The sequence below is a fragment of the Saccopteryx leptura genome, chromosome 4, assembly GCF_036850995.1.
Source record: "Saccopteryx leptura isolate mSacLep1 chromosome 4, mSacLep1_pri_phased_curated, whole genome shotgun sequence".
Lineage (NCBI taxonomy): Eukaryota > Metazoa > Chordata > Mammalia > Chiroptera > Emballonuridae > Saccopteryx > Saccopteryx leptura.
The window spans coordinates 133,017,942-133,042,941 of record NC_089506.1 but is presented as its reverse complement, the minus strand read 5'-3'; the positions used below and the strand labels follow the sequence as shown (position 1 = coordinate 133,042,941).

At 40.4% G+C, this 25,000-nt stretch overlaps 1 protein-coding gene across 2 annotated transcripts in view; it reads left to right on the top strand.

Annotated features, from left to right (window-relative positions):
• The window catches only part of IQGAP2 (IQ motif containing GTPase activating protein 2), a 435,050-nt gene that overhangs the window by 63,130 nt on the left and 346,920 nt on the right, over positions 1-25,000 (top strand). Inside the window, exon 2 of one of the 2 annotated variants that reach the window (XM_066381736.1) lies at positions 12,404-12,472. The exons of the other annotated variant lie outside the window; for it this stretch is intronic. Within the exon in view, the coding sequence (XP_066237833.1) occupies positions 12,465-12,472 (8 nt within the window). The 5' untranslated portion in view covers positions 12,404-12,464. The remainder of the gene's footprint in view (positions 1-12,403; positions 12,473-25,000) is intronic. 2 annotated transcript variants of the gene reach the window in all.

Below are 25,000 nucleotides of genomic sequence, written 5' to 3'. Positions count from 1 at the left end.
TCAGGTATTGTAATGCCTCCACCTTCATGTTTTTCCTTAGGATTACTTTGGTTATATGAGATTTTTTATGGTTCCATATAAACCTGATGATTTCTTGTTCCATTTCTTTAAAAAATGTCATAGGAATTTTGATGGGAATTGCATTAAATTTGTATATTGCTTTGGGCAGTATGGCCATTTTAACTATATTTATTCTTCCTATCCATGAACAAGGAATATTTTTCTATTTCATTGTGTCTTTTTCAATTTCCTTTAATAATGCTTTGTACTTTTTAGTATATAGGTCCTTTACATTCTTTGTTATATTTATTCCTAGGTATTTTTTTTTGTTGTTGCTATTATAAAAGGGATTATTTTTTTGAGTTCTTTTCTGAGGTTTCATTGTTGGCATATAAGAAAGCAATAGACTTCTGTATATTAATTTTGTATCCTGTGACCTACTGTATTGATTTATTGTTTTTAACAGCTTTTCTGTGGAGTCTTTGGGGATTTTATATACAGGATCATGTCACCTGCAAAAAGTGAAACCTTTACTTCTCCTTTCCCAATATGAATGCCTTTTATTTCTTTCTCTTGTCTGATTGCTCTGGCTAGAACTTCTAGCACTATGTTGAATAGGAGTGAAAACAGTGGGCAAACTTGTCTTGTTCCTGGTTTTAGAGAAAAAGTTTTCAATTTTTTACCATTTACTCTGATGTTAGTTGATGGTTTGTCGTAAATGGCCTTTATTATGTTGAGGTATTTTTCTCCTATACCCATTTTATTGAGTGTTTTAAACATAAAAGGATGTTCTAATTTATCTAATGCCTTTTCTGCATCTATTGATAGGATCATAGGGTTTCTGTTCTTTGTTTTGTTGATATAGTGTATTACGTTAGTCATTTTGCATATGTTGAACCATCCTTGTATTTCTGGGATGAATCCCACTTGATCATGATGAATTATTTTTTGATGTGTTGTTGTATTCTATTTGCTAGTATTCTGTTTAGGATTTTTGAATCTATATTCATTAAAGATATTGGTCTGTAGTTTTCTTTTTCTGTGTTGTCCTTGACAGGTTTTGGTATGAGGGTTATGTTGGCCACATAAAATGTGTTTGATAGTATTACTTCTTCAATTTTTGGAAGACTTTGAAAAGGATAGTAACCAAATCTTCTTTGAATGTTGGTAAAATTCACTAGTATTTCCATCTGGCCCTGGAGTTTTATTTTTGGGGAGGTTTCTGATAGTTGTTTCTATTTCCTCCCTGCTTATCGGTCTGTTTAGGCTTTCTGCTTCTTCATGATTCAGTCTAGGAAGATTATATTATTCTAGCAGTTTCTCCATTTTTTTAGGAATGTTGAATTTGGTGGCATATAATTTTTCATAATATTCTGTGATAATCCTTTCTATATCTATATGATGTCTGTGGTAATTTTTCCTCTTTCATTTTGGATTTTGTTTATATAAGACTTTTCTCTTTTTTCCTTCGTAAGTCTTGCCAGGGGCTTGTCAATTTCATTGATCTTTTCAAAGAACCAGCTCTTTGTTGTATTAATTTTTTCTATAGTTTTTCTGTTTTCTATTTCATTTATTTCTGCTCTAATTTTTATTATTTCCTTTCTTCTGCTGGTTTTGGTTTGTCCTTGTTCTTTTATTTCTAGTTCCTTAAGATGTGACGTTAAGTTATTTACTTGGGCCCTATCTTGCTTTTTTATATAAGCAAGTAATGAGATTAACTTCCCTCTTATTACTGCTTTTGCTGCATCCCAGAGATTCTGATAAGTCATGTTGTCATTTTCATTTTTTGGTATATATCCTTTGATCTCCTCTTTTCTTTCTTCTTTGACCCATTCATTTTTTAGAAGTATGTTGTTTAATTTCTACATATTTGTGGATGCGTTTATTTCTTTTTTGCAGTTGAATTCTAATTTAAAGCCTTATGGTCAGAGAATATGCTTGGTATAATTTCATTTTTTCTGAGTTTTTAGGTGTTTTTTTTTTGTGGCCCAGTATGATTTATTCTTGTGAATGTTCCATATACACTGTAGAAAAATGTATACTCTGATGTTTTGTGGTGAAATGTCCTATAGATGTCTATTATGTCCATTTGTTCTAGTGTTTCCATTAAGGCCATATTTCTTTACTGGTTTTCTGTTTGGATGAATGATCTAAAGCCATCAATGGTATACTGAGGTCTCCAAGTACGATTATATTTTTTTCAGTTTGCACTTTTAGATCAGTTAGTAGTTACCTTATATATTTGTTGCTCCTTGGTTTGGTGCATATATATTAAGGAGTGTTATGTCTTCTTGATACACTGTCTTCTTTTTCATTATGAAATGTTCATCTTTGTCTCTGGTTACCTTTGTTTTCTTGGAGTCTGCATTGTCAGATATGAGTATAGCTACTCTTGCTTTTCTTTGGATATTATTTGCTTGGAGAATTGTTTTCCAACCTTTCACTTTGAATCTCTTTTTATCTTTGGAGTTTAGATGTGTCCCTTGAAGGCAGCATACTGTTGTGTTTTGCTTCTTGATCCAGTCTGCTACTCTGTACCTCTTTATTGGTCAGTTCAGTCCATTTACATTTAGTGTAATTATTAACTCTTGAGGATTTCCTATTGCCATTTTCTATACTTCTTTCTGATAGTTTTGTGTCTTGTTTGGTTCTTCTTTTTTTTTCTGTAATTTGTTTTTGTTTGGTGGTGGTGTTATATACTTCTGTCTTCTGTTTCTTCTTTTTTTAAGCTATGTGTTTCAGTAGTGGCATTTTCAGGTGTGGTTACCATTAGGTTATTAAAAGAAAAATTATATTAGAGTCCATTATCTCATGAGTGCTTCTGTACTCCATCCTCCTTTATTACTGCTGATCTTTATCCTCTTCCTTTTTGTGTTATTGTTGTCACAGATTACCCTTGTTTTTATTGTGGTTTTGTTAAAAAAATATTACTTGTAATTTTGTCTTGTTTTGTTCTTTCTATTTGGTCAGATAAACCCCTTAGTATTTCCTGTAGTGGGGATTTTCTGGTGATAAATTCCCTCAGCTTCTGTATGTCTGTAAATGTTTTTATTTCCCCTTCTTATTTGAAGGATAGTTTTGATGGATATAGTATTCTTGGTTAATAGTTCCTCTCTTTCAGTACTTTAAATATTGGAGTCCATTCTCTTCTGGCTTATAGAGTTTCTGCTGAGAAATCTGATGATAGCCTAATGGGCCTTCCTTTATATGTTATATCCTTATTCTCCCTAGCTGCGTTGAGGATTCTTTCTTTGTCATTGATTTGTGATAATTTCATTATGATGTTCCTTGGAGTAGGTCTGTTTGGGTTGAGGTAACTGGTGTTCTGTTTGCTTCTTCGATTTGAGGCTCTAACTCTTTCCACAGGGTCAGGAAGTTCTCATCGATGATTTGTTTCAATATGTTCTCCATTCCCTTTTCCCTCTCTTCCTCTTCTAATATACCCCTTATTCTTATATTGCTCTTCCTGATGGAGACAGATAATTCTTCTAGGGATTTCTCATGGTTTTTTAATTTGTGAGTTTCTCTTCTTCTCTCTGTAGTATCTCTAGATGCCTGTCTTCAATGTCACTGATTCTCTCCTCTACCTGACTTGTTCTATTGGCTAAGCTTGTTACCTCATTTTTTAGTTCGTGTATTGACTTTTTCATCTTTGTTTGGTTCTTTTTTATAGTTTCAATTTCTTTGATGAAGTATTCTTTTTGTTCGTTATGTTGTTTTTTGAGCTCACTAAATTGCCTTTCAGTGTTTTCTTGTATCTTATTATTTTAGAGATTCAGTTTTGAATTCTCTCTCATTAAGCTCCAAGGTTTCCAAGTAATTGAGATTTTTTTCCTTGAGATTTTTCATCATCTATCTGAGCTATGTCTTTTTCTTGTATCCATATTTGATTTCTTTTTCCTTGATGGCATTTGAAGGTGGTATAGTTAATAACCTCAATAAGAGATATGATTTCTTTTTCTGGCAGGGGGCCCTGCACTACAAAATTTACCTTTGTGAGATTCTGCTATGGCTTAGCTGTCGCCTTTGCAATGATGCAGGCAGTGTTGTCGCATTTTTAGGAGGGGCTCTTCGTTAGGGCTTTGCAATTTTATAGCACTGGCAATGGCCGACCAGGAGTCTTCCAGGGCCATCCTCCACGTCCCAAGATAGCAGGGTATCAAGTATCTGGGTACCCCCACCTCTCGCAGGAGAGAACAGCCTGGATACCTAGTGGAGGGGGATCCACCACCACTGCTGTTCCCTCAGCAAGGGGAGCAATGTGGAACCGGGAAGCATGGGCGACACAGTCCAGTCTCTCCTCTAATACCACTCTAAGCACTTCAAGCATAGCCCTGGGCAGGGCAGGGGTTGTACATCACAAGCCGGGATGTCCCGGATGTCCGTAGAAGCTGCAGCAGACATCACAGATCAGGGGCTTCCCGCCCACACACTCTCAACTCCTTTCTGCAAGCCGGTGCCCAAGCTTCAGAGCCGGTGGTGTGCAGATCCCAGATCAAGCACGTCTGGTTCTACAAGGCTAAATTGGGCTGGTTGGGTGGGCAGATCAAGCACGCCCCAATGTCCTGTGGGCCTATCTCCACAAGTTTATCGCCGGCAGTTCTTGGTAGCATGCCACTGGCTTTTTGTGCATCCCGCACCTGTAATTGCCCAGCCCTGCAATCACAGGTGCGGCAGATGCTGGGAAACGACCCTGCTTCCTGTTCTTGCTCGTCGCCCCTGTGTCAGCTTCTTCCTCCCAGACTCCCCTCTTCTCCTGGCTCCTGTGGGTCTGAGACAAAGCCTGCACTAACAGTGCCTCCCTCCCTCAGGTCTGTGAGGAAAGAGAAAGACTCAGTCCTCTGGTATTTTTTTCTTTTTGTGCTTTGGCTCGCCTTCTTGTGCAATCATAACTTTATCCGGTGTGTGTATATTTCAGGTTCATTTGGGTTTTTTTCTCTACATATAGTTGTAGAATTTGTTTAAATTTCAAGGGGAGAGATGAGGAGTATCTCTTACGCCACCATTTCTCTGATGTCAGTTTATATTTTTTTAAGAAAAGAGAAAATGCATACAAATCTTTTGCTGTCGTTAGTTTTTTTGGGGTCCCGTCTCTGAAAATAAACAAAGAAACAAGCCCCTTGATGATGGGCTTGTTTAGAAATATTATCTTCAAAAGGCTCGTTATGTGATTCAAGCTGCTCTTTGTATTAGTGAGTCTGGTACAGACTTGTATGTGCTCTGGAAAGGAAACAAAACATGGGTGTAATTCCTTTTGTTTCAGTGCTTACAACTCAGATACCAAAAGGACACCTTGTTGATTAGATGAAACCTCACACTCTCTGGCCTTACTTGTTATAGTCATGTGCCACGTAACAGCATTTTGGTCAATGATGGACCTCACATACAACGGTGGTCCCATAAGTTATACATAGTGGAGGTGAAAAATTCCTGTTGCTGAGTGTCAAGTGGTATCACAGCCTCGGAAATGTCTTAAACAGCTATGGATTACTGTTTTTTTGCAGGTCTCAGTCTGTCAGTTTTGCTCTGGGCTAAAAGGCCTGAGGGCACTTACCTGTTCCCAAAGACAGTGTTAACATTGGACCAGCCCTTATGGTTTTTATTATAATTATAGATACCTTTTAGTGATAATCACTATAAAGTTCTAAAGAAAAACCAAAACAAAACCATAAGGTTATTACAGGCCCTAGAGTTTACAAAGGCACTCCAGTGGGCACTTACCAATGTTTGGGGCAAAGAGCTATGGAGTGCAGGGGTCTGGGGCTCTGATTTTCTTAAGGCTGAGAGAGGGAATTTAGTTTTGTGGGCTCCTTCTGGTGAATTTAAAACATAGGAGTGGGAAGTTAAAGTAGCCCAAATGGTCAGTTATCAAAATCAAACAAGATCACTAAAACAAATGCGCCTCAATGGGAGGAGACTTCCTGCCTCTAGTCTGTGGCTGGCGGTGTGTTTATTCTAGATAGTCTTCCTTGAAATGGAAGCCTTGCCAATCAAGGCTTAAGTCAGGCACTTGGATTACAAAATGAAAAGCCAATTGTCCAGGCTGGTGGAAACAGCATTGACAGTTCAACAAAAGTGTAGCACATGCAATTATGTTGGTAGGCTATGCTTTCCAGGTTTGTGTACATGCCCTCCTTAACATTCCCACAACAGTGGAATTGGCTAGAGCTGCGTTTCTCAGAACATGTCCTTGTGGTTAAGTGGGTGTGTGACTGGTGAATTCGAGAACCAGATTTGAAAGAAGTGCTTCAAATGTTTAAGGCAAGTGAGACCCATTGAGTGTGGATTTGTTTATCCCTGAATATTTGTGATTACTTTAAGAAAAAGAATCTTATGACTGGAGAATTCTGCAGAGAATCCACTGGATTTCCTCTGTGCACTGGGACTTCCCTGTCTTTATTTCTAAGAATACCGCTCATGAGCAATGATAATAGAAACTTGGAAGTTGGAGGGAAATATCTTTCTTAGTAATCAGCTCATTAAAACATGTCACTGCTCTATACAAAACAATGAAATTTTTTAAAATGACCTTTATTTTCAAAGCATAACTAGTTTCGATGTTTTTATGGTAACTCTGCATTTCCTCCTTGTTCTCTCCCTGGCACTGACTGCACTGCTGCTGTCCAGTGGAATAAGATGAAGTGTGGGGATTGATCTGTGCAGTGGCTGGCAGGCGGGTGGGGCAAGGGGCACAGCTGAGCTGAGAGCAGAGGTCCTTCTTAGGGTTTGGCTGCTAGGTGAGCTGCCTTTTTGGCAGGCCAAGGCCTGTCACACCACAGGGCACATCACACTAGAAGGGAGAGGGAATAACTTTTGAGGAGAATGAGGTCATCAGGTGGAGCCTGGGAGAGGGTGAGATATGGTCTTCATGGAGACATGGTCCTAGCCAGCCAAGCTGTGGTGCTTGCAGCAGGGGCCTCTGGGAAAACATTAATTCTGAGGTCAAGCTAGGTGGTGACCAAGAATTGTACCACGAAGCTTGGTGTAGGAAGGACAGACATTATGGATGCAAAGGGAGCCAGAGGTTTTGGCAGGGGACCGGATTTGGAGAACACAGGACACTGGGAGATCAGATGCTTTGCGGCACATCCAAGGAATTGCTTACCTGACTCAGTGGGATACATTGTGTGGTCTGCATCAACTGAGCCTGTGGCTGGGACGGGGGACAGAGTTGGGAAACTTTTTGTTTTTAGTTTCACATATTTTGTATTCTAACCTTGGGTGTGTGATAGACAGTTACCAATCGAGTGTGATCTGACAGATAAAAGCTTAACTTCTCAGAGTGCTGGTATTTTTGAACACTGGATATTAGTCATCTCTAGCCAGAGTTTATATTTGTTTCTCAGGCTCTTCGAAGTTGGAGAGCTGGGAGAGATTTGGAATTTTCCATGAATGTCAATTGTATTTTACTAGAAGAGTTATCTCATGACTGTCCATTCACTAGGCATGGTACCTAGAGCACTCAATGTACATGGGGTTATTCCCAGTTTTTAGATGAAGAAACCAAGCCCTGGAAAACTTAAGTAATTTATCCAGGTAACAGCCAGAAGGCGACTTAAATAGTCCAACCCAGTTCAGTCTGAATTCAAAGCCTGTGTGCTTCAAAATTGACACACTGTTTCTCTTAATGTGTTTTGATCATGTCTGTATTATAAGTTCAAAACTTTGGTTTTGGTGTCTTAGTTTTTAGGTTCTGTATGGACTAAGTTTGTTATGGCTGTTGATCAGTTCTCAACTACTTGAGTTTGGTGGAATTAGAAAATTTAACAATTTATTGTCTTTTGCCTCTTTGTTTTCTTTTCCTTTTATCTTTTTTGCTCCCATTTTCTGTTGCTTGGGTTTTGTGGGTTTTTAAAATTTTATTTCTTGAATTGATTTTAGAGAGAGAGGAAGGGAGATGGAAACATTAATCTGTTGATTTCACTTACCCATGTACTCACTGGTTGTTTTTTGTATGTGCCCCAACTGTGGATTGAACTCGCAACTGTGGCATATTGGAACCATGCCCTAACCAGCCGAGATACCGGGTCAGAGCTATATTGTTCCAATTTTAGTATATTTATAACTGGTAATTCGTACTTGGGAAGAATTTTCCTTGTGTTCTCCCTCCCTTTCTTCTCTGTCTTTCTTTCTCTTTTTTCTATTAGTATTTTAAAATTTTTAGTAGGCATTTGCCCTTTTCAGTAATGTAGATTTTATTTTCTTCTCACTTAAGATATTTTGAGTGTAACTTCTTGGTTAGATTTAATTTCTACATTCAATTTGTCCATTGTATTTTTGGTTCTATCGCTATTATGACTGGTTTGGAAGAATACTTTTTTGTTGAAACATCAAAAGGTATGAAGAGCAAACAGCACTGAAGTCCCTTCCTTCCTGTGTGAACCTCACCACCAGATGCTGCTTCATGCTGTGATGCTTAAAAGTCATAAAACAGTGCCATTATTCAAGGCACAGAGGGACTGGAAGGATGGCTGGTGGGGGAAAACATTTGTAGAAGTTGTCCCAGAATGATCTTTTTATCTTCCACTTGTGGAATGTAGAATGGTCTTCCATTTTTTTGGTTTAAACACTTGTTTTCCTCTAAGTAAGGAAATCCCCATTTCATATATGGAAACACTGAGGCTGAGAGATCATCAACTCCTAACCCATGGTGGAATTAGTGGTAGGTTTGGGATTAGGAAAAAAGGTCTCCTTGACTGACAATTGCTTGTTCCTCTTGTTATTTATTCTCTGTAAGTCATGTTGATTAGAAAAAGTATTAGTAAGAAGATCAATGGTGAAAATAATGCAAAAATAAAAATGTATATTAAACTTATGTTTGGTAAATTCAGTTTAAGTTTAATATTGAATTATAGTTAAATATTGAATTCATAGTGTGGGAGAGTTAGCCATCGTCATGTATCATTTCTTTTCATGCCAAGAAACTTGAATCCATTTAGATGCTAGAACAGGAATTCAAGAATGAAAAAACAGTAGTTGTTTTCATATTCTTCTCATTCAGTCTTGCTTGACTTAAATGTTTGGGTTTTTTTTTCTTCTTCTTCTTCAGTAATTTGTGATATATAGCTATTTCACAGGACATAAATTGAGGTAGCTATGTCATCCGAGTAAGAGAATGACTTTGGACAGTGATTCTTAAATTCATTTACCACCTGCATCAGGGTCACAAGGGTGTTTGTGCAAATACAGGCTTCTCGTGTTCGCTTCAGTCCCTGCAAATCCATTTCTGTGAAGTAAGGTTCCAGGGTCTGCATTTTAACCTATTGCTCTGGTAAATGTTGATGCACACTGAAGTTCAAGGGTAATGTTCTCAAGAGAGAAGAAAACAGCAACTGTAACTGATGCTGTCCCAGCAGCTCCAGCTTTCCCACCCCAGCTCAAATGAAAAGAACATGAGGGGGGAGAGGAAGGATACTGAGCATTGTCTTATGCTGAGATGAGAAGAAGAAGGCAGAATGGAGGAATGAAAACAGCTGCTGTAGCAAAAGTGATAGTGCCTCAGCCATGGTTGGATAGAAGCCTGAGCAGCTCTTTTTGCTTGTTTTCATTTTTTTAAAGATAATTTTACTTAGAAAATTCAATTTAATGGTGTCACATTGATCATAGATTTCAGGTAAACATTTCTATAGCATTTGAACTCTTGATTGTGTTGTATACCCATCACCCAAAGTCAAAGCATTTTCCATCACCATATATTTGTCCCTCTTAACACCCTTCCCCACAAGTCCCTCCTCCTGGTAACCACTTCACTTTTATCTATGTCCATGAGTCCCATTTTTATATCCCACCTATATGTGAAATCATATAGTTCTTAGCTTTTTCTGATTTACTTAGTTCACTCAGTATAATGTTCTCAGGGTCCATCCATGTTGTCATAAATGTCACTATGTCATCATTTCTTATGGCTGAGTAGTATTCCATAGTATATATGTACAACATCTTCTTTATCTAATCTTCTATCAAGGGACACTTTGGTTGTTTCCATTTCTTGGCCACTGTGAATAATGCTGCGATGAACACAGGGGTGCATGTGTCTTTGCCTACCAATGTTCTTGAGGGTTTTTTTGGTAGATACCCAGTAGAGAGAGTAGAGAGATTGCTGGGTCATATGGTAGTTTTATTCTTAATTTTTTGAGGAACCACCATACTTTCTTCCATAATGGCTGTACCAGTTTACATTCCCACCAGAAGTGAATGAAGGTTCCTTTTTCTCCACAGCCTCTCCATCATTTGTTGTTACCTGTTTTATTGATAACAGCCAGTCTTAACAGGTGTGAGGTGGTATCTCATTGTAGTTTTTGATTTGCATTTCTCTTAACAGCTAGCTAACATGAGCATCTTTTCATGTATCTGTTGGCCATTTGTATGACTTCTTAGGAGAAGTGTCTATTCAGGTCCTTTCCCCATTTTTTATTTGGATTGTTTGCTTGTTTATTGCTGAGCTTTGTGAGTTCTTTATATATTTTGGATGTTGAGCCCTTATTGGAGCTGTTGTTTGTAAATGTCATCTCCCATTTGGTTGGCTTTTTGTTTTGTTGTTGACTTCTTTTGTTTTATGCAGAAGCTTTTTAGTTTGATATGGTCCCATTCATTTATTTTTGCCATTGCTTCCCTTGCCTTTGTGGTCAAATTCATAAAGTGCTCTTTGTGACTGAGGTTCATAAGTTTAGTACCTATGTTTTTTTCTATGTAATTTATTGTTTCAGATTTTGTATTTAGATCTTGGATCCATTTTGAATTTAATTTTGTGCAGGGGGACAAACTGTAGTTGAGTTTCATTCTTTGCATGTGGCTTTCCAATTTTTCCAGAGCCATTTATTGAAGAGGCTTTCTTTTCTCCATTGTGTGTTTTTTGTTCCTTTGTTGAAGACTATTTGTCCATCCATGTGTGGTTGTATTTCTGGTCTTTCAATTTTTTTTTTTTTTTTGTATTTTTCTGAAGCTGGAAATGGGGAGAGACAGTCAGACAGACTCCCGCATGCGCCCGACCGGGATCCACCCGGCACGCCCACCAGGGGAGACGCTCTGCCCACCAGGGGGCGATGCTCTGCCCCTCCGGAGCGTCGCTCTGCCTCGACCAGAGCCACTCTAGCGCCTGGGGCAGAGGCCAAGGAGCCATCCTCAGCACCCGGGCCATCTTTGCTCCAATGGAGCCTTGGCTGCGGGAGGGGAAGAGAGAGACAGAGAGGAAGGAGGGTGGGGTGGAGAAGCAAATGGGCGCTTCTCCTATGTGCCCTGGCTGGGAATCGAACCCGGGTCCCTCGCACGCCAGGCCGACGCTCTACCGCTGAGCCAACCGGCCAGGGCCTGGTCTTTCAATTCTTTTCATTGGTCTGTATATCTGTTTTTCTGTCAATATCAAACTGTTTTTTTTTTTAATTTTTTTTATTTTTTATTTTTTTACAGACAGAGAGAGAGTCAGAGTGAGGGATAGACAGGGACAGACAGACAGGAATGGAGAGATGAGAAGCATCAATCATTAGTTTCTCATTGCGCATTGCAACCCCTTAGTTGTTCATTGATTGCTTTTCTCATATGTGCCTTGACCGCGGGCCTTCAGCAGACCGAGTAGCCCCTTGCTCGAGCCAGCGACCTTGGGTCCAAGCTGGTGAGCTTTTTGCTCAAGCCAGATGAGCCCGCGCTCAAACTGGCAACCTTGGGGTCTGGAACCTGGGTCTTCCGCATCCCAGTCTGACGCTCTATCCACTGCGCCACCGCCTGGTCAGGCAATATCAAACTGTTTTGAATATTGTGGCTTTGTAGTATAATTTGAAGTCAGGTAGTGTCATACTTTTGGCTTTATTCTTTTTTCTTAGGATTGCTTTGGCTATTCAGGGTTTCTTATGGTTCCATATAAACTTGGTGATTCTTTTGTTCTATTTATTTAAAATATGACATTGGGATATAAATGGGGATTGCATTAAATTTTTGTATTTCTCTGGGTAATATTAATATGGCCATTTTAACTATGTTGATTCTTCAATCCATGAACATGGAATATTTTTCCATTTTATTGGATCTTTTTCAATTTCTTTCAATAAGTGTTTTTAGTTTTCAGTATATAAGTCCTCAGCATTCTTTGTTAAGTTTATTCCTAAGTGTTTTTTGTTATGGTTGTTGCAATTGTAAAAGGAAGTTTTATAAGAAATTTATTTATGCATCTTTGAACAAATGGTGTAGACCCTAGTGGCGTTAGCCTTGTTTCTATTTTTAATTAATTTTTTTAAGTATAGTTGGTATATAATCTTATATTGGTTATATTACTTTCAGTTGTACAATGTTGTGATTCAGCATTTTTATACCTTACAATGTGATCACCCCAATTGTTCAAGTAACCATCTGTCGCAATATAATCTTACCACAATAATGTTGACTGTATTCATATTCACCTTTCCCTCTTCAGCCATCTCTCCACCTCCAAGCCTGGGCAATTTTGAAGATTTTTCTCATTGTAGCCAATCAGTATGTTCATGTGAGTTTTTCCAAAACAATGAAACAAAGTGAATTGGGTAACTAGTCTCAGCAATTAGCTCTTGGCTCTGAGAAAGTCATGGAAACAGGGATCTGGGGGTATTGATATGAGCTTCATTCACATGGGTTGGCCTCGACATCCCATCTGGATAAGGAGGCTTGTGAAGCCAGATAAATAAGATGGAGAGGAGCAGTGGATAGAGAGTCAGGGAAACACCTATAATGAGGATGAAGGGTGGGCCTATAAGCACAAGGAAGTAGAGAAGTGGGTAAATAGAAAGCTACCATCAGAGATATGGAAGCCTAGATCTCGAAGGCGGAGTATTTCTGGCTAGTGATAAGGTCCAAGGTATGGTGGGGCTCGTGTGTGGCTGACATGGTGAAACCTTCAGATAGAGAAGAAATTCTTTAAGCTGCAACTTGGGTGTTCCCAAGGTCATCCACATTGTTGAACCTTCCAAACAGAGGTTGGGATGGGAGGAGCATAGTGATTATGGCAAGAAAGGAGAGTCCGGAGGTCTGGAAAAGAGTGACACAGTGGGAGTGAGACAGGAGTGTGGTGGAGGTAGAGGTCTTAGAACAGAGGTGATAGGACATGGCCGGGAAGAAATTTCACCTAGAGTGGTCCTACCCTACCTTCTTTGGTCTGCAAGTTGAAGAAATTTGGGGAACAAACACCCCTGTTTTATGAGAGGTGGTATGATGAAGGAAAAGCCAGATTTCCATTAAGACAAGTAGGTGAGGAAAGTGTAAACAAAACAAAAAGTTAAGAACATAGGAGAATTATTGATACATTTTACAACAGGTCGAACATTCCAGAGGCACAGTGGGAGGTATTGGCAGTTTTGGAGTATGTCTAAAGAGGAGTGAGACAAATGACTCTTTTCAAGAGTGTTTATGGGTCAGTCCTTTTATCAGAGTTCAGCAGGAGACTGAAACCATTGCAAAAACTAGTTTAGATTTATTTAACCCTGGTAGGGATCCATTAGAGATCTTCTGTTATTGATTTGTTACAAATACATTAGCTGTGCTGTAAACTTTAAGCCCATGTGACCCAGAGTGAAGCAGTTTTATATCATGTTCTCAGCTATGTGGTAATGGGTAAAAGTGTGCATGTGTGTCTAACCATACAACAGACATTCACAAAACAGCACCTCAGTGTTACTAAGTGCAGCGCACTCTGATGTTTACTGCTCTGTTTTAATTCAATTTCTTGGAAAATGCTGGTCGTGATCCATGGTGTTGCTTTCATGAAGCATGCGGGGTTCAGCCTGCAGCTGGACAAACGTGCTGACACTATTTTGACCTGCCTTGGTAACAAACTAGGTGCTGTTTCCTGGTCATCTCTTGGATGAAGAACATTAATTTTCTGTATCTAGATCATACTTGAGGCTTATTGTATGGTCAGGCAGAAGCTAGGCAGTCATGTTCGATCAAGTCTTTTCTGCTTAAAGTTTTTACTGGATTGACATTGCCAACAGGATCGAGTGGCATCTCCTTAGCCTGGCACCGCAGCCCACACTTGTCTTACTCTCCTGAAGTCTTCCTATGGTTAATCGTTCCCTTCTTGGTTTTGCCTTGGGTCGGTATCCTGCCACTATTCCACTTAATTCAGTGTATGATGTATGGTAACTTCTACATTTGAGGAAGAGGTTCTGACTCTCATTACCCCCAGGGCCTGGCACACAGCGGGGATAGGTTGATTTGCCTGAGTAAATGGTGTAGTGATCTCAGAAGTCCTGCTTGAGGTTTCTTGTCCACTGTGGATTGGCCTCAAGGGGCCTTGTGGGGGGCACTGATTCTCCATTGAACATTGATCATCGATGATTTTCACTTCTGAATTGCATAGGTCCTTTTGGGGAACACAGACCAACTGACAGTGTTTACGCATTTAATTGTGGAAATGGTGGTCCTAAAATTGTTGAGCTCAACATTTCTCAGATACTCAGTGGGTCATGTGCCAAGTTTAGACGTTTTGTAAGTAGGGCTGCTCACCCTTCCGTTACAGCAGGGCAGTTTGTCTAGCAGCTTCTCCATGTTCATGATATTATGAAATGTGAGTTTTAAAGGACCTTTGTGCAAATAAAGCCCCCCATCCCTGACAATGCATTCTGTACAACTAGATTTAAATAGGTTTTGTGCGGGTCAGAACTGCCTGCAATCTAAAACATACCAACAAGACAGACTCGAGGATGAATTAGCAAAGTTACAGCAAACTTCAGTGATAAATGGGGATGGTCAGAAATCCAGCAGCTAAGCCAGACAGTAAAATAAATTCATTTATGTAGTATAACCTGTTTGTTGGTTTTGAGCAACTGATAGACAAAATAAGGAACCATTATTTTCCTGTTCCCGATGTGCCTCCCAGGCTGGATAGGACAGAGAACAAAGGGGAAGCAGTCAGGCTCAGTCAGGGAGAGCAGGAGTGACATGGTTTCTAGTAGCAACATTAAAAAAAAGAAACAGAAGCAGGTGAAAGTAATTTTAATATATTTTATTTAAACCAGTATAGCCAAGATAACATTTCTGTATATAGTCAATGCACAAAACTTGAATGAGATATGCCGCTATCTCTTTCCCCCAAGTATGGTACATCCCAGTTCAGAAGCTGTGTCTCAAGCACTCAGTAGCCACCTGGGGCTAGAGGCTACCACAGTGGACAGGACAGGCCCCCAGTGTTTGATCCATTAGTCAGTGGGGGCCTCCAAAGGAACTTCTGACTATGCCAAGCAACAATGAGAAAGGGTGCAGACGTAGTTGTGTTTTGTGTACGCTGGAAGTAAAGTATGCCTTTAAGAAAGTCAAAATGGAGAATTCATCAGTGAAATGAACTTGACTTTTTTCTCCCTTAATTTCCTTACCATATTCACATTTGGAACAGAAATGAACTTGCTAAGATACTTACGGGGATACTAAGTGGCATGCAGTGCACTCTCCTTTTCTATGTTCAGCTGTGTATCACCCGCCTCACCTTTTCTTGGGGTGAATGCATCATACCACTGCATCTTTGCAGAGGAAGAATGGTGATACCAGCCACTTCTTCCCCTGCCTCAGATCTCTTGTTTTGTCCGTGAAGTTAAGTAACCAGAAAGGATGCCGATAAAATGGCAATCAGAAAGTCTCCTATTGGTCAACAGGCCTTTCTGCGGAAAGCAAGTCTATATTGCTTTTATGCTTTACTCTAACTTAATAAAGGTTATTAAGACTCAATAGAGTTAAATTAAGACCTGTCCACAATGCTTAATTTTACAACCATGGTGCTGAGGGGAGAAGGAGGTGAGTAGTACAAACAGAGAAAAAGTGAAAGTGGACCCAATATGGACATTTTAATACCCAGACTAAAAACAAAGTTTTTATTGTTTCAAAGGCTAGGAAGGACGCTCTCTTTCTGCCCAGGCAAGCATTTTCTAAACTTTATTCACAGGAAGATTCACTGTGTGCAGCTGCAAAAACAATAGAAAATACAGTCGCCTAGTTATCAGAGACACATTAGCTAAAGAAAATTATCAGGCTCAGTGTTTTGATTTGGCCTGGACTGAAGTCAGGTGTGGAGGTGATATGCTGATTTTATTCTTCTCAGTGTATGAACCACAGTGGACTTTTTCTTCTCTCGACCTGGCTCTGTTAGTACCTGAGTGACCTTGAGCAAAGCACAGTCTCTAAGTCTTGGCCTCCTTATTTGTGAAATGGGCCCAGGAATATCTTCCGCACCTACATCATACCCTGCTGATGTGCAAAGCAGGCCAAGTATCAAGCACTGTACTGGTGTAAATTGTCAAGTGTTGAAACATGGAACAAAATATCTCTTAACTCCATTGTTTATTACAAAATCATTTTCAGTATGTAGTAGGAACAGCTGTGAATCAGGCATCCCCGCTTAATTAGAGTTAAAGAATGTGTGCCTTCAGCAGCTTTTCATTGACAGTGTTTGCTCATTGACTCCCTGTCTAGCATAACCAGAGGTGGAGTAGGTTTATGCAGGGAAGAATGAGTGCCTGAGAACGGTCTGGAGCTGGAATCTTCTCTCTGTAAATGTATTTTCAATTCCAAATACAAGCTCCTCTTTTATCACATAAGGAAAGTAGGAAATTATTATTTTAAGGCTGGATACACATGTTGGTTAGTTATACCTTTTTGCATAACTAATCATTGAGGAAATACTTTGACCGCTGTTGGCATAGCAAGCCAGGTTTTAAATATAACTCTTAACTGAAAAGATCATCATCTCCTTTGGGAGGAAAAGTATGGTTAAAAAGTGTTGACCCTCTGAACTGCCACTTTGGGCAGGGCTGCAAGTTAGTTACTGGCTGTTAGATTAGAAGTGACTTGGGCAACAGGTAAACTGGACTTACTTTGAGTCAGATACATAAAGCTACAGATTTTCTTCTAGCCACCTGGAGCACTGAAGCAGAACACCTTTTCTGAAATGAAGCTCAGCTCCCCTATCCACCTTAGGTTGCATTTAGTTGTATACCTGCTTTTCCCAAGCCCCAGTCTTAGAATTGTGTTCTCTCTTGCTAGTCCTGATGCCTCTTCTGTCCCCACCCCCACGTCCATCTCCATCCCATGCCAGTCAAGCAGAATTGGGAGGAGGGGTGGGAAGATGACTCTAAATAACAACTTTTTAGCCCCTCAGAGGCCTGCCACAAGGAACTATAGGATGGATAGGGATCAAGGGAATAATATACTCCCCACAAAAATTAGGGGATATTTCAAAACGAATATGAAGCGAGGAAGTGTCCCCTAATTTTTGTGAGCAGTGTGATAAAAGCTTTTTCATCCTCCCACAAATCCTTCTAGAATTAGGAGTTAGAATTATTTTATTCGAGTAGCAGGAGACTGCAGTGTGGATAGAGGGGAGAAGCCTGCCTGAGTTTAGTGTATCAGGAGTGCAAGTTTTTTGAGGGCAGAGACTGTCTCATTTATTACAGTTTCTTGTCCTCTTGTTCTACAGGACATCTGTTTTCCAGCAGGTTCTTGTTAAAGGTGTGGTGGTGAAAATGACTTCCATCTTGGGCCCAAATGTTCCACTGAATGGATCTTGACATTAAAACCTAAATTTAAGTTCAGCCCAAAAGAAAGAGCAAACTCAAACTTCAAAGAACCCAAAATAGAGGATGTGATTTCATGTACTATAAAGGCTATGGGGGTTGCTTTACCCAGGTGCCAACATTGTCTTTGGTTTATAGGAATAATCTAATCTAGCTGCCATGACAGATGTGGGCAGGTCAGACTGTGGCAGATGGCTCTTGAAAGCCCCTCGGATAGAGTGGCGTATCTAGAGTGCTGATATCTACCTTCCTGATGCTCTTCTTCCTGCTGAGCACTGTGTGCCCATTCCTTTCCTGGGTGTTCTGCCATCTCATCAGTAGGCATTAGAGTATACAGAGTTGTCTTCTGCTCCACCTCAGGAAGCAGATGCATGAAGCTTAATTTTTAAAAATTGTTTTCTTCTGTTTAACACTCTAAGGTAGGAGGCTGATGAGCAAAGGGGCAAGAAAGCTAATGTAACTTTCAGAGCCTAGGCTAGAATTCACAGATGGTTCTGCTTCTTGTGTATATCTTTTTTTCTGGACTATTTTGAGCCCTTTTGATGTGTAAAGATTTATTACACAGCACACATGTACATAGACATGTGCGACCAAATGCTACCTGTAATATATCTGACATGTTTTTTACATTAGTTGTAGGTTCTGATTCCCTATAGCAGTGATTTTCAACCTTTGTTTCTCACGCACTCGTAAACTAATTACTAAAGAAAAAGGGGCCTTGACCTCTTCTCCCTTAGTAACTAATTTATTTGTGCCATGAGATGAAAATGGTTGTATTTAGTCAGGGGCACTGACCTTAGTAATTAGTGTGTGTTTGTGCCATGGAAAAAGGTTGAAAATCACTGCATATAGTATAAGGAAATTTTTTTCTATTGCTACATTTTAATTGTAATCTTGAGTAAACAAATCTTAAGTCTTTTTTTTTTTTAAGTGAAAGCTACCTAGTACTAACACTTGCATTGCTTAGTTCTTCAGGCCTTGAGTGTGGGGTCCTGGTGATTGGGGTTTGTATAGTCAGGTGTCTGTGTAGTCATAGAAGAAATGGCCAGAGTCGGGTGTTGGAGCTGCTCTGGGCAAATCCCTGAGCATCAGCTTGTTTTCCGCCAGCCGCTCCTTCTCTTCAGTGCCCCCAAGGTGGCTCTGGCTAGGGGGTAGGTATGTACCATTAGTCACATGGTTTTCTGTGACTTCAGGATTGGCATTTGGGGGTATTATCTTTTCAGTTGTATTTTAGACCTTGAGTCTTACTTTTGAGTTTCTCACAGCCTAGTGGGAGGATTGTCAGTGACTTTCTCAGGACACATGCTTTGTTTTAATCTTTGGTGGTATGATATTTTTGTGAAAGCTTGGTCTTTAGTATTTAGATTTACCTTTTTTGTCCCCTTAAAAATTCAGACAAGGCCAAATTTGTCGAGTTGCTATGGTAACATTGGAGAACTTGAGAGTGGATACTAATGCAAAGACCAAGACACTTAAACAATAGATCACATTTAAATGTAGAGGAATAATTAGCTTTGCTATAAAAATATTTAGCTGACTCTCCAGGACTGAAGTTGACATGGACAAAAAAATACAAAAGGTTTATAGCTTGAATAGCTTATCATGGAATTTTTAGCCATCTTTTAAGTAAAATAAATCTCATTTGGTTATTACAGGTTCATCCTATACATGAACAGTATCAGTTTAGATTCTGCTCAGGTCTGCAAAACATGGATTTAAAATTCTGCCCAATTTATCTTCTCCTTCCCCTCCCCAAAATATGATTTTAGCCATAGAAGATTAGCTTACAATTTGAATTGTATTTCAGGCTTATATACTGCATAATGTTAAAATAAACTCACATTTTCCCCTGAAACATAAATTTCTTCAATTTCATGTCTTGTGGCACTATTACCAGCACCACAGATGTTTCTGTTCGTCTTAGAGTAAGTAGTGCCAAATACCCATCAATTAATTAGTGGGAGTTTTCTAAATGAATATTTTGCCAATTAGCTGAAATCTTCCTGGTCTTGGCAATACAGAGGAAAACATTTCAGTGATTTTTTTTTTTTAATAAGACATTCTCTAGGTAGAAATGAATGTTACTACACCTTCAAAAGCAACAAATGCCCATTTAAAAGAACTGATGATATATCTGAATATAATATAAAAGATGACTTAATATACTGCTTTGCCACTGTAGCTACCAGTGATAAATTCTTTTTTGTTTATTGTTTTTCCTTCTCAAACCTGTTCTAAGCACATTTGTTCACCTGTCAGGTTAGTAGTAACTATTTAACATGGCAACTGTGGCCCTTGCTAATTGACTCAGTGGTAGAGCATCAGCCCAGCATGTGTCTGTCCCCAGGTTCAATTCCTGGCCAAGGCACACAGGAGAAGTGCCCATCTGCTTCTCCACCCCTTCCCCTCTCCTTTCTCTCTGTCACAGCCAAGGCTCCATTGAAGCAAAGTTGGCCCAGGCACTGAGGGTGGCTCTATGGCCTCCACTTCAGGTTCTAGAATGGCTCCAGCTGCAATGGAGCAATGCCCCAGATGGGCAGAGCATTGCCCCCTAGTGGGCATGAGGGGTGGATCCCAGTCAGGCGCATGTGGGAATCTATCTCTGCCTCCACACTTCTCTCTTCAGAAAAATACAAAAAAAAAAAAAAAATACAGGTAAGAAAGAAAGAATGTGACAACTGTTTAGAACGTAAGGTGTTTTATTTTTTATTTAGTCACCAACAGTTGCCTTAACTGAGCACTTACTCTTTGGCAAACACTGTTCTAGGCACCATGAATACATTAGTGCTATTTTTTTCTTACTGTCACATGTGTGTTGTACGTGCATGTTTTTTGGTATTTGATATTGTCAGTGTGAAGGTTGGGCCGTTAGTGTTACTCTAAGTCAAAAGTTTAGCTTTTTGATGTCATTTATTTTTCTTTCTTTCTTTTTTATTTTATTTTTTGTATTTTTCTGAAGCTGGAAACGGGGAGAGACAGTCAGACAGACTCCCGCATGCGCCGGACGGGGATCCACCCGGCACGCCCACCAGGGGCGACGCTCTGCCCCTCCGGGGCGTCGCTCTGCCGCGACCAGAGCCACTTTAGTGCCTGGGGCAGAGGCCAAGGAGCCATCCCCAGCGCCCGGACCATCTTTGCTCCAATGGAGCCTTGGCTGTGGGAGGGGAAGAGAGAGACAGAGAGGAAGGAGCGTGGGGTGGAGAAGCAAATGGGTGCTTCTCCTATGTGCCCTGGCTGGGAATCGAACCCGGGTCCCCCGCACACCAGGCCAATGCTCTACCACTGAGCCAACCGGCCAGGGCATTGATGTCATTTATTAATTGAGGTTTTCTTATTTGCTTATTGGCATGTAATCTTGAATTTGAGGATTTTGTAAGCTGGCTGTTGAAAGGTTAGAATTGCTGGACTCCACTGCATGGCACTTTTCCTCCTGCATCGCCACACACAACTTTAGCCCCTCCACAGCTCTGTGTGTGGAGGCACTTCATATGCTATGGGGTTGGTCTGTAGTGTCAGAAATAATTTCAGGTTCTAGCCCTGGCTGGTTGGCTCAGTGGTAGAGCGTCGGCCTGGCGTGTAGAAGTCCCGGATTCGATTCCCGGCCAGGGCACACAGGAGAAGCTTCTCCACCCCTCTCCTTCTCCACCCCTCCCCCTCTCCTTCCTCTCTGTCTCTCTCTTCCCCTCCCGCAGCCAAGGCTCCATTGGAGCAAAGATGGCCCGGGCGCTGGGGATGGCTCCTTGGCCGCTGCCCCAGGCGCTAGAGTGGCTCTGGTCGCGGCAGAGCGACGCCCCAGAGGGGCAGAGCATCGCCCCCTGGTGGGCGTGCCGGGTGGATCCCGGTCAGGTGCATGCGGGAGTCTGTCTAACTTGTCTCTCCCCGTTTCTACCTTCAGAAAAGAAAAAAAAAAAAGAAAGAAATAATTTCAGGTTCTTAAGCCGTACTCTATATAAGATTGTGGACTAGTTTGAAGGAACATTAAGTGAAAATCCTGATTTCTTCCTTTTTGTGATTTTTATTGAGGAGTAAGCCAGTAGATAAGAAAGCAACTTAAATTGGACCTGACAGTGAGGATATTTTTACAATAATGGACCTATGCAGATATGCATAGTACTAGAAGTTTAACAGCTATTTTGCCTAGAAAATGTTTTTATTCTTAGTGGCCTCATGACCATCAAAAAATCATAATACTGAAGAAGGGAACCAATAGATATTGAGCAGGCAATGGGCAGCTCTGCCTCAACAATACTGTGCCGCCACCACCAGGTCAGATGCTGGAGGTTCTGCTCTGAACAACACACACAGCCCGCCTATGTGGATCTCGTGACAAATTAGACCAGATCATTTAAATGAAGGGAAAGTAGAGGGTGTTAAATTAGCATGTAAGAGGGAGACCTAAATTAGACTGAAGACTAACCAGAACAGTACACTTTCATTAAAAAGTATGTGTTTTTGGCCCTAGCCGGTGGCTCAGTGGTAGAGTGTTGGCCCTGCATGTGGATGTCCCAGGTTTTATTCCTGGCCAATGCAAACAGGAGAGGCATCTATCTGCTTCTCCACCCTTCCCCTTCTCCTTTCTCTCTATCTTTCTCATTCCCTCCTGCAGCCAAAGCTCCATTGGAGCAAAATTGCTTGGGCGCTTAAGATGGCTTCATGGCCTCTGCCTCAGGCGCTAGAATGGCTCTGGTCCCAGATGGGCTGAGCATCACCCCCTGGTGGGCATGCCGGGTGGATCCTAGTCAGGCACATGCAGGAGTCTGTCTCTCTGTCTCCTTGCTTCTCACTTTAGAAAAATACAAAAAAAAAAAAAAAAAGTATGTGATTTTGAACTCTGACTACTAGTTGGTAGTTTAAAAACCAATGGTTGGGGAGGGTAGGTTGTGATGGATACAAGCCAGAGAGATACTTGTTAACCAACTGACTTGCAAGGTTACATACAGTCTCCCTCCCAGCTGAGTGCCTTATAATGGAACAACAGTGAGCCTCAGGCACTTGTATGTACATTTAAGAGTGTATAAGATACATCCTTTTCTGAAAAAAATGGGGTCTAAAAACTGGGTTTGTCTTATACAGTGGTTGTAGATTTTTTTACTTGTATTTCCCGCTTTTTTGCGTTTGTTGTCTTTGTACTCATTGTTTCGCACTTATTACTAGTATATTAAGGTATTAAGGTAGGTCATGTTTTGCCACGTTCTGCCCGAGGTCACTGGCTTGAGTGCGGGCTCATCCGGCTTGAGTGCGGGTTCACCAGCTTGAGCATGGGGTCACTGGCTTGAGTGTGGGATCATAGACATGACACCATGGTCGCTGGCTTGAGCCCCAAATGTCTCTGGCACGAAGCCCAATGTCACTGGCTTGAGTAAGGAGTCACCTGCTCTGCTGTAGTCCCCTGGTCAAGGCACATATGAAAAAGTAATTAATGCACAACTAAGGTACTGCAATGAAGAATTGATGCTTCTCATTTCTCTCCCTTTCTGTCTGTTCCTATCTGTCCCTTTCTCTGTCTCTCTCTGTCTCTGCCACTCACACACACACACACACACACACACACACACACACACAATTATACATTGATAACCTCGGTGTGGGGAGGGAAGCAATCCATGAATATTTATCTGTTAATATTGGTGTAGGGTAGGATCTAACTTAATAATTGACCTATAAAGAATTCTCTGGTTCTGGATGACAAAAGTGTTTTGTCCTGCAAACTTCCCCATTTAGGAAAATGGAAGACAAACTGAGATTCAGTAATTCATGTTTCTGGAACCCATCCCGTGTGTGTAAAATTATTTTGGGGAACAGTTTAAAGTTTTGCTTCAATAAAGGAGACATGCAGGTACAAGATACATGTTGCCTCGGGGAAAGTTGGTAGGCTTGCCCGTTCCGATAATGCCAGATGAGTCCATCTACCTATATTTTAAGGATTAGCCATCTGTTAGCTTCAAAACAAGAGGTGAAGTCTCTGCTTCCAGATTCTCTTGGTGTGTAGGTTTGGGAAAGATATGAGGAGCTAATATCTTATAACTTGAAAGGCGAGAGGTCAGCTAGGTTTTATGTTCATTTGTTATGTCCAGTCCTTCAGCAGTTCTGTGATGTAGGTGTTATTCCCTACTTCAGTTAGGAGACCGATGATAACAGGTTCAGTGATCATTCAAGGTCACAAGACTGGGAAAGAGAGAAGCCAGGCTTCCATCTACAAGTTCTTCTACCATATTCTACATTCCTTTCCAGCTAGGGCCTGTTACAGCTTCATTCTTCTCTCCCTCTTTGCCTCTTAGTGGCAGACTTGCAAGAAACCCACATAGTTTTGTCTCTGAAACCTCACTCCTTTCTTTTCTGCTACTTCTCTGGTCAAGAGGTAACGTTTGTAGGAAAACATCTTTTGACAGGTAATATGTCCTTCCGTCTTCCTCACTGACCTCTTCCACACACAACTTTTTGAAAATAATCCTCCATCTGATAAAATTCAATTTGAGCCCATTAGAGGCTGAATTAAGCTATTGTTTTTAATGAGGGTTATTTCTGACTCCTATTTCCCATGTCCCTTATCATTCCCACTCCCATTCATGCCCATTAACACCCATTTATACCACACATACATACCCCACATAACATAATGCATACACACACACGCAACCCATGTTCAAGACAACTCACTTTAAAATGAGACTTAGGTAATCTGGCTGCAAGGAAATTTCTTAGCTCTTCGCATCCTGTGTGGAGAGAACTCTGTTGGCAGTCCACAATATATGCCTCAAATTTGAGTGTGCTGATTGGAAATAACAATTCACTCCAAACAGCATTCTTCATTGAATTGTAAATTGCCTATACCCATTCTTATTCTTGTAGAAGTCCCAGAAAGAAAACAGAGTTTTATGTTACATTCCCTGAGGAGAAAAACTTTCTTCTCACATCTTTTTTTGAAATACATAGTAAGATTGATGGTGATTCATTTAGGCAGCTCTGATCCACTATAAAAGTTTGCATATCTAACAATATAAAACAGTCACTGGAATTTTACCATTATGGGATTGTCAGTAGCTTGAGGGAAAGATGACTTTGTACCTGGATTTAATTCCCAAATTAACAAGCTGCCATCACCCTAGAATACCAATTTTCTTTTTAGTTCCTTTACCCACCTGTAAACTACATTAAGGCCTTTATCAAATAATGGCTTAAATCTAAACATAAAATAAAGGCTACAGAACTTAATGTCCTGTGTTTGGAGTGCTTTTAGAGAGGATTAGGACTTGTAAGCAGTAAGGTGGGCACAGGAGGAACAAAGATTCAATAATAATGATATAAGACATCAAAGGGCCATTCAAATGACAAAAAATGTGGCCAAAAGCATAATAGAAGCTGTTAGAGAAAAGCTGTTTTGTTATTGTTGTAATAGCCAGCAGATGTTAGATATATTATAGATCCTTTTAAAACTTTCCTACTGAATACTACTTATTCTTATTCTGACTTTCATATGT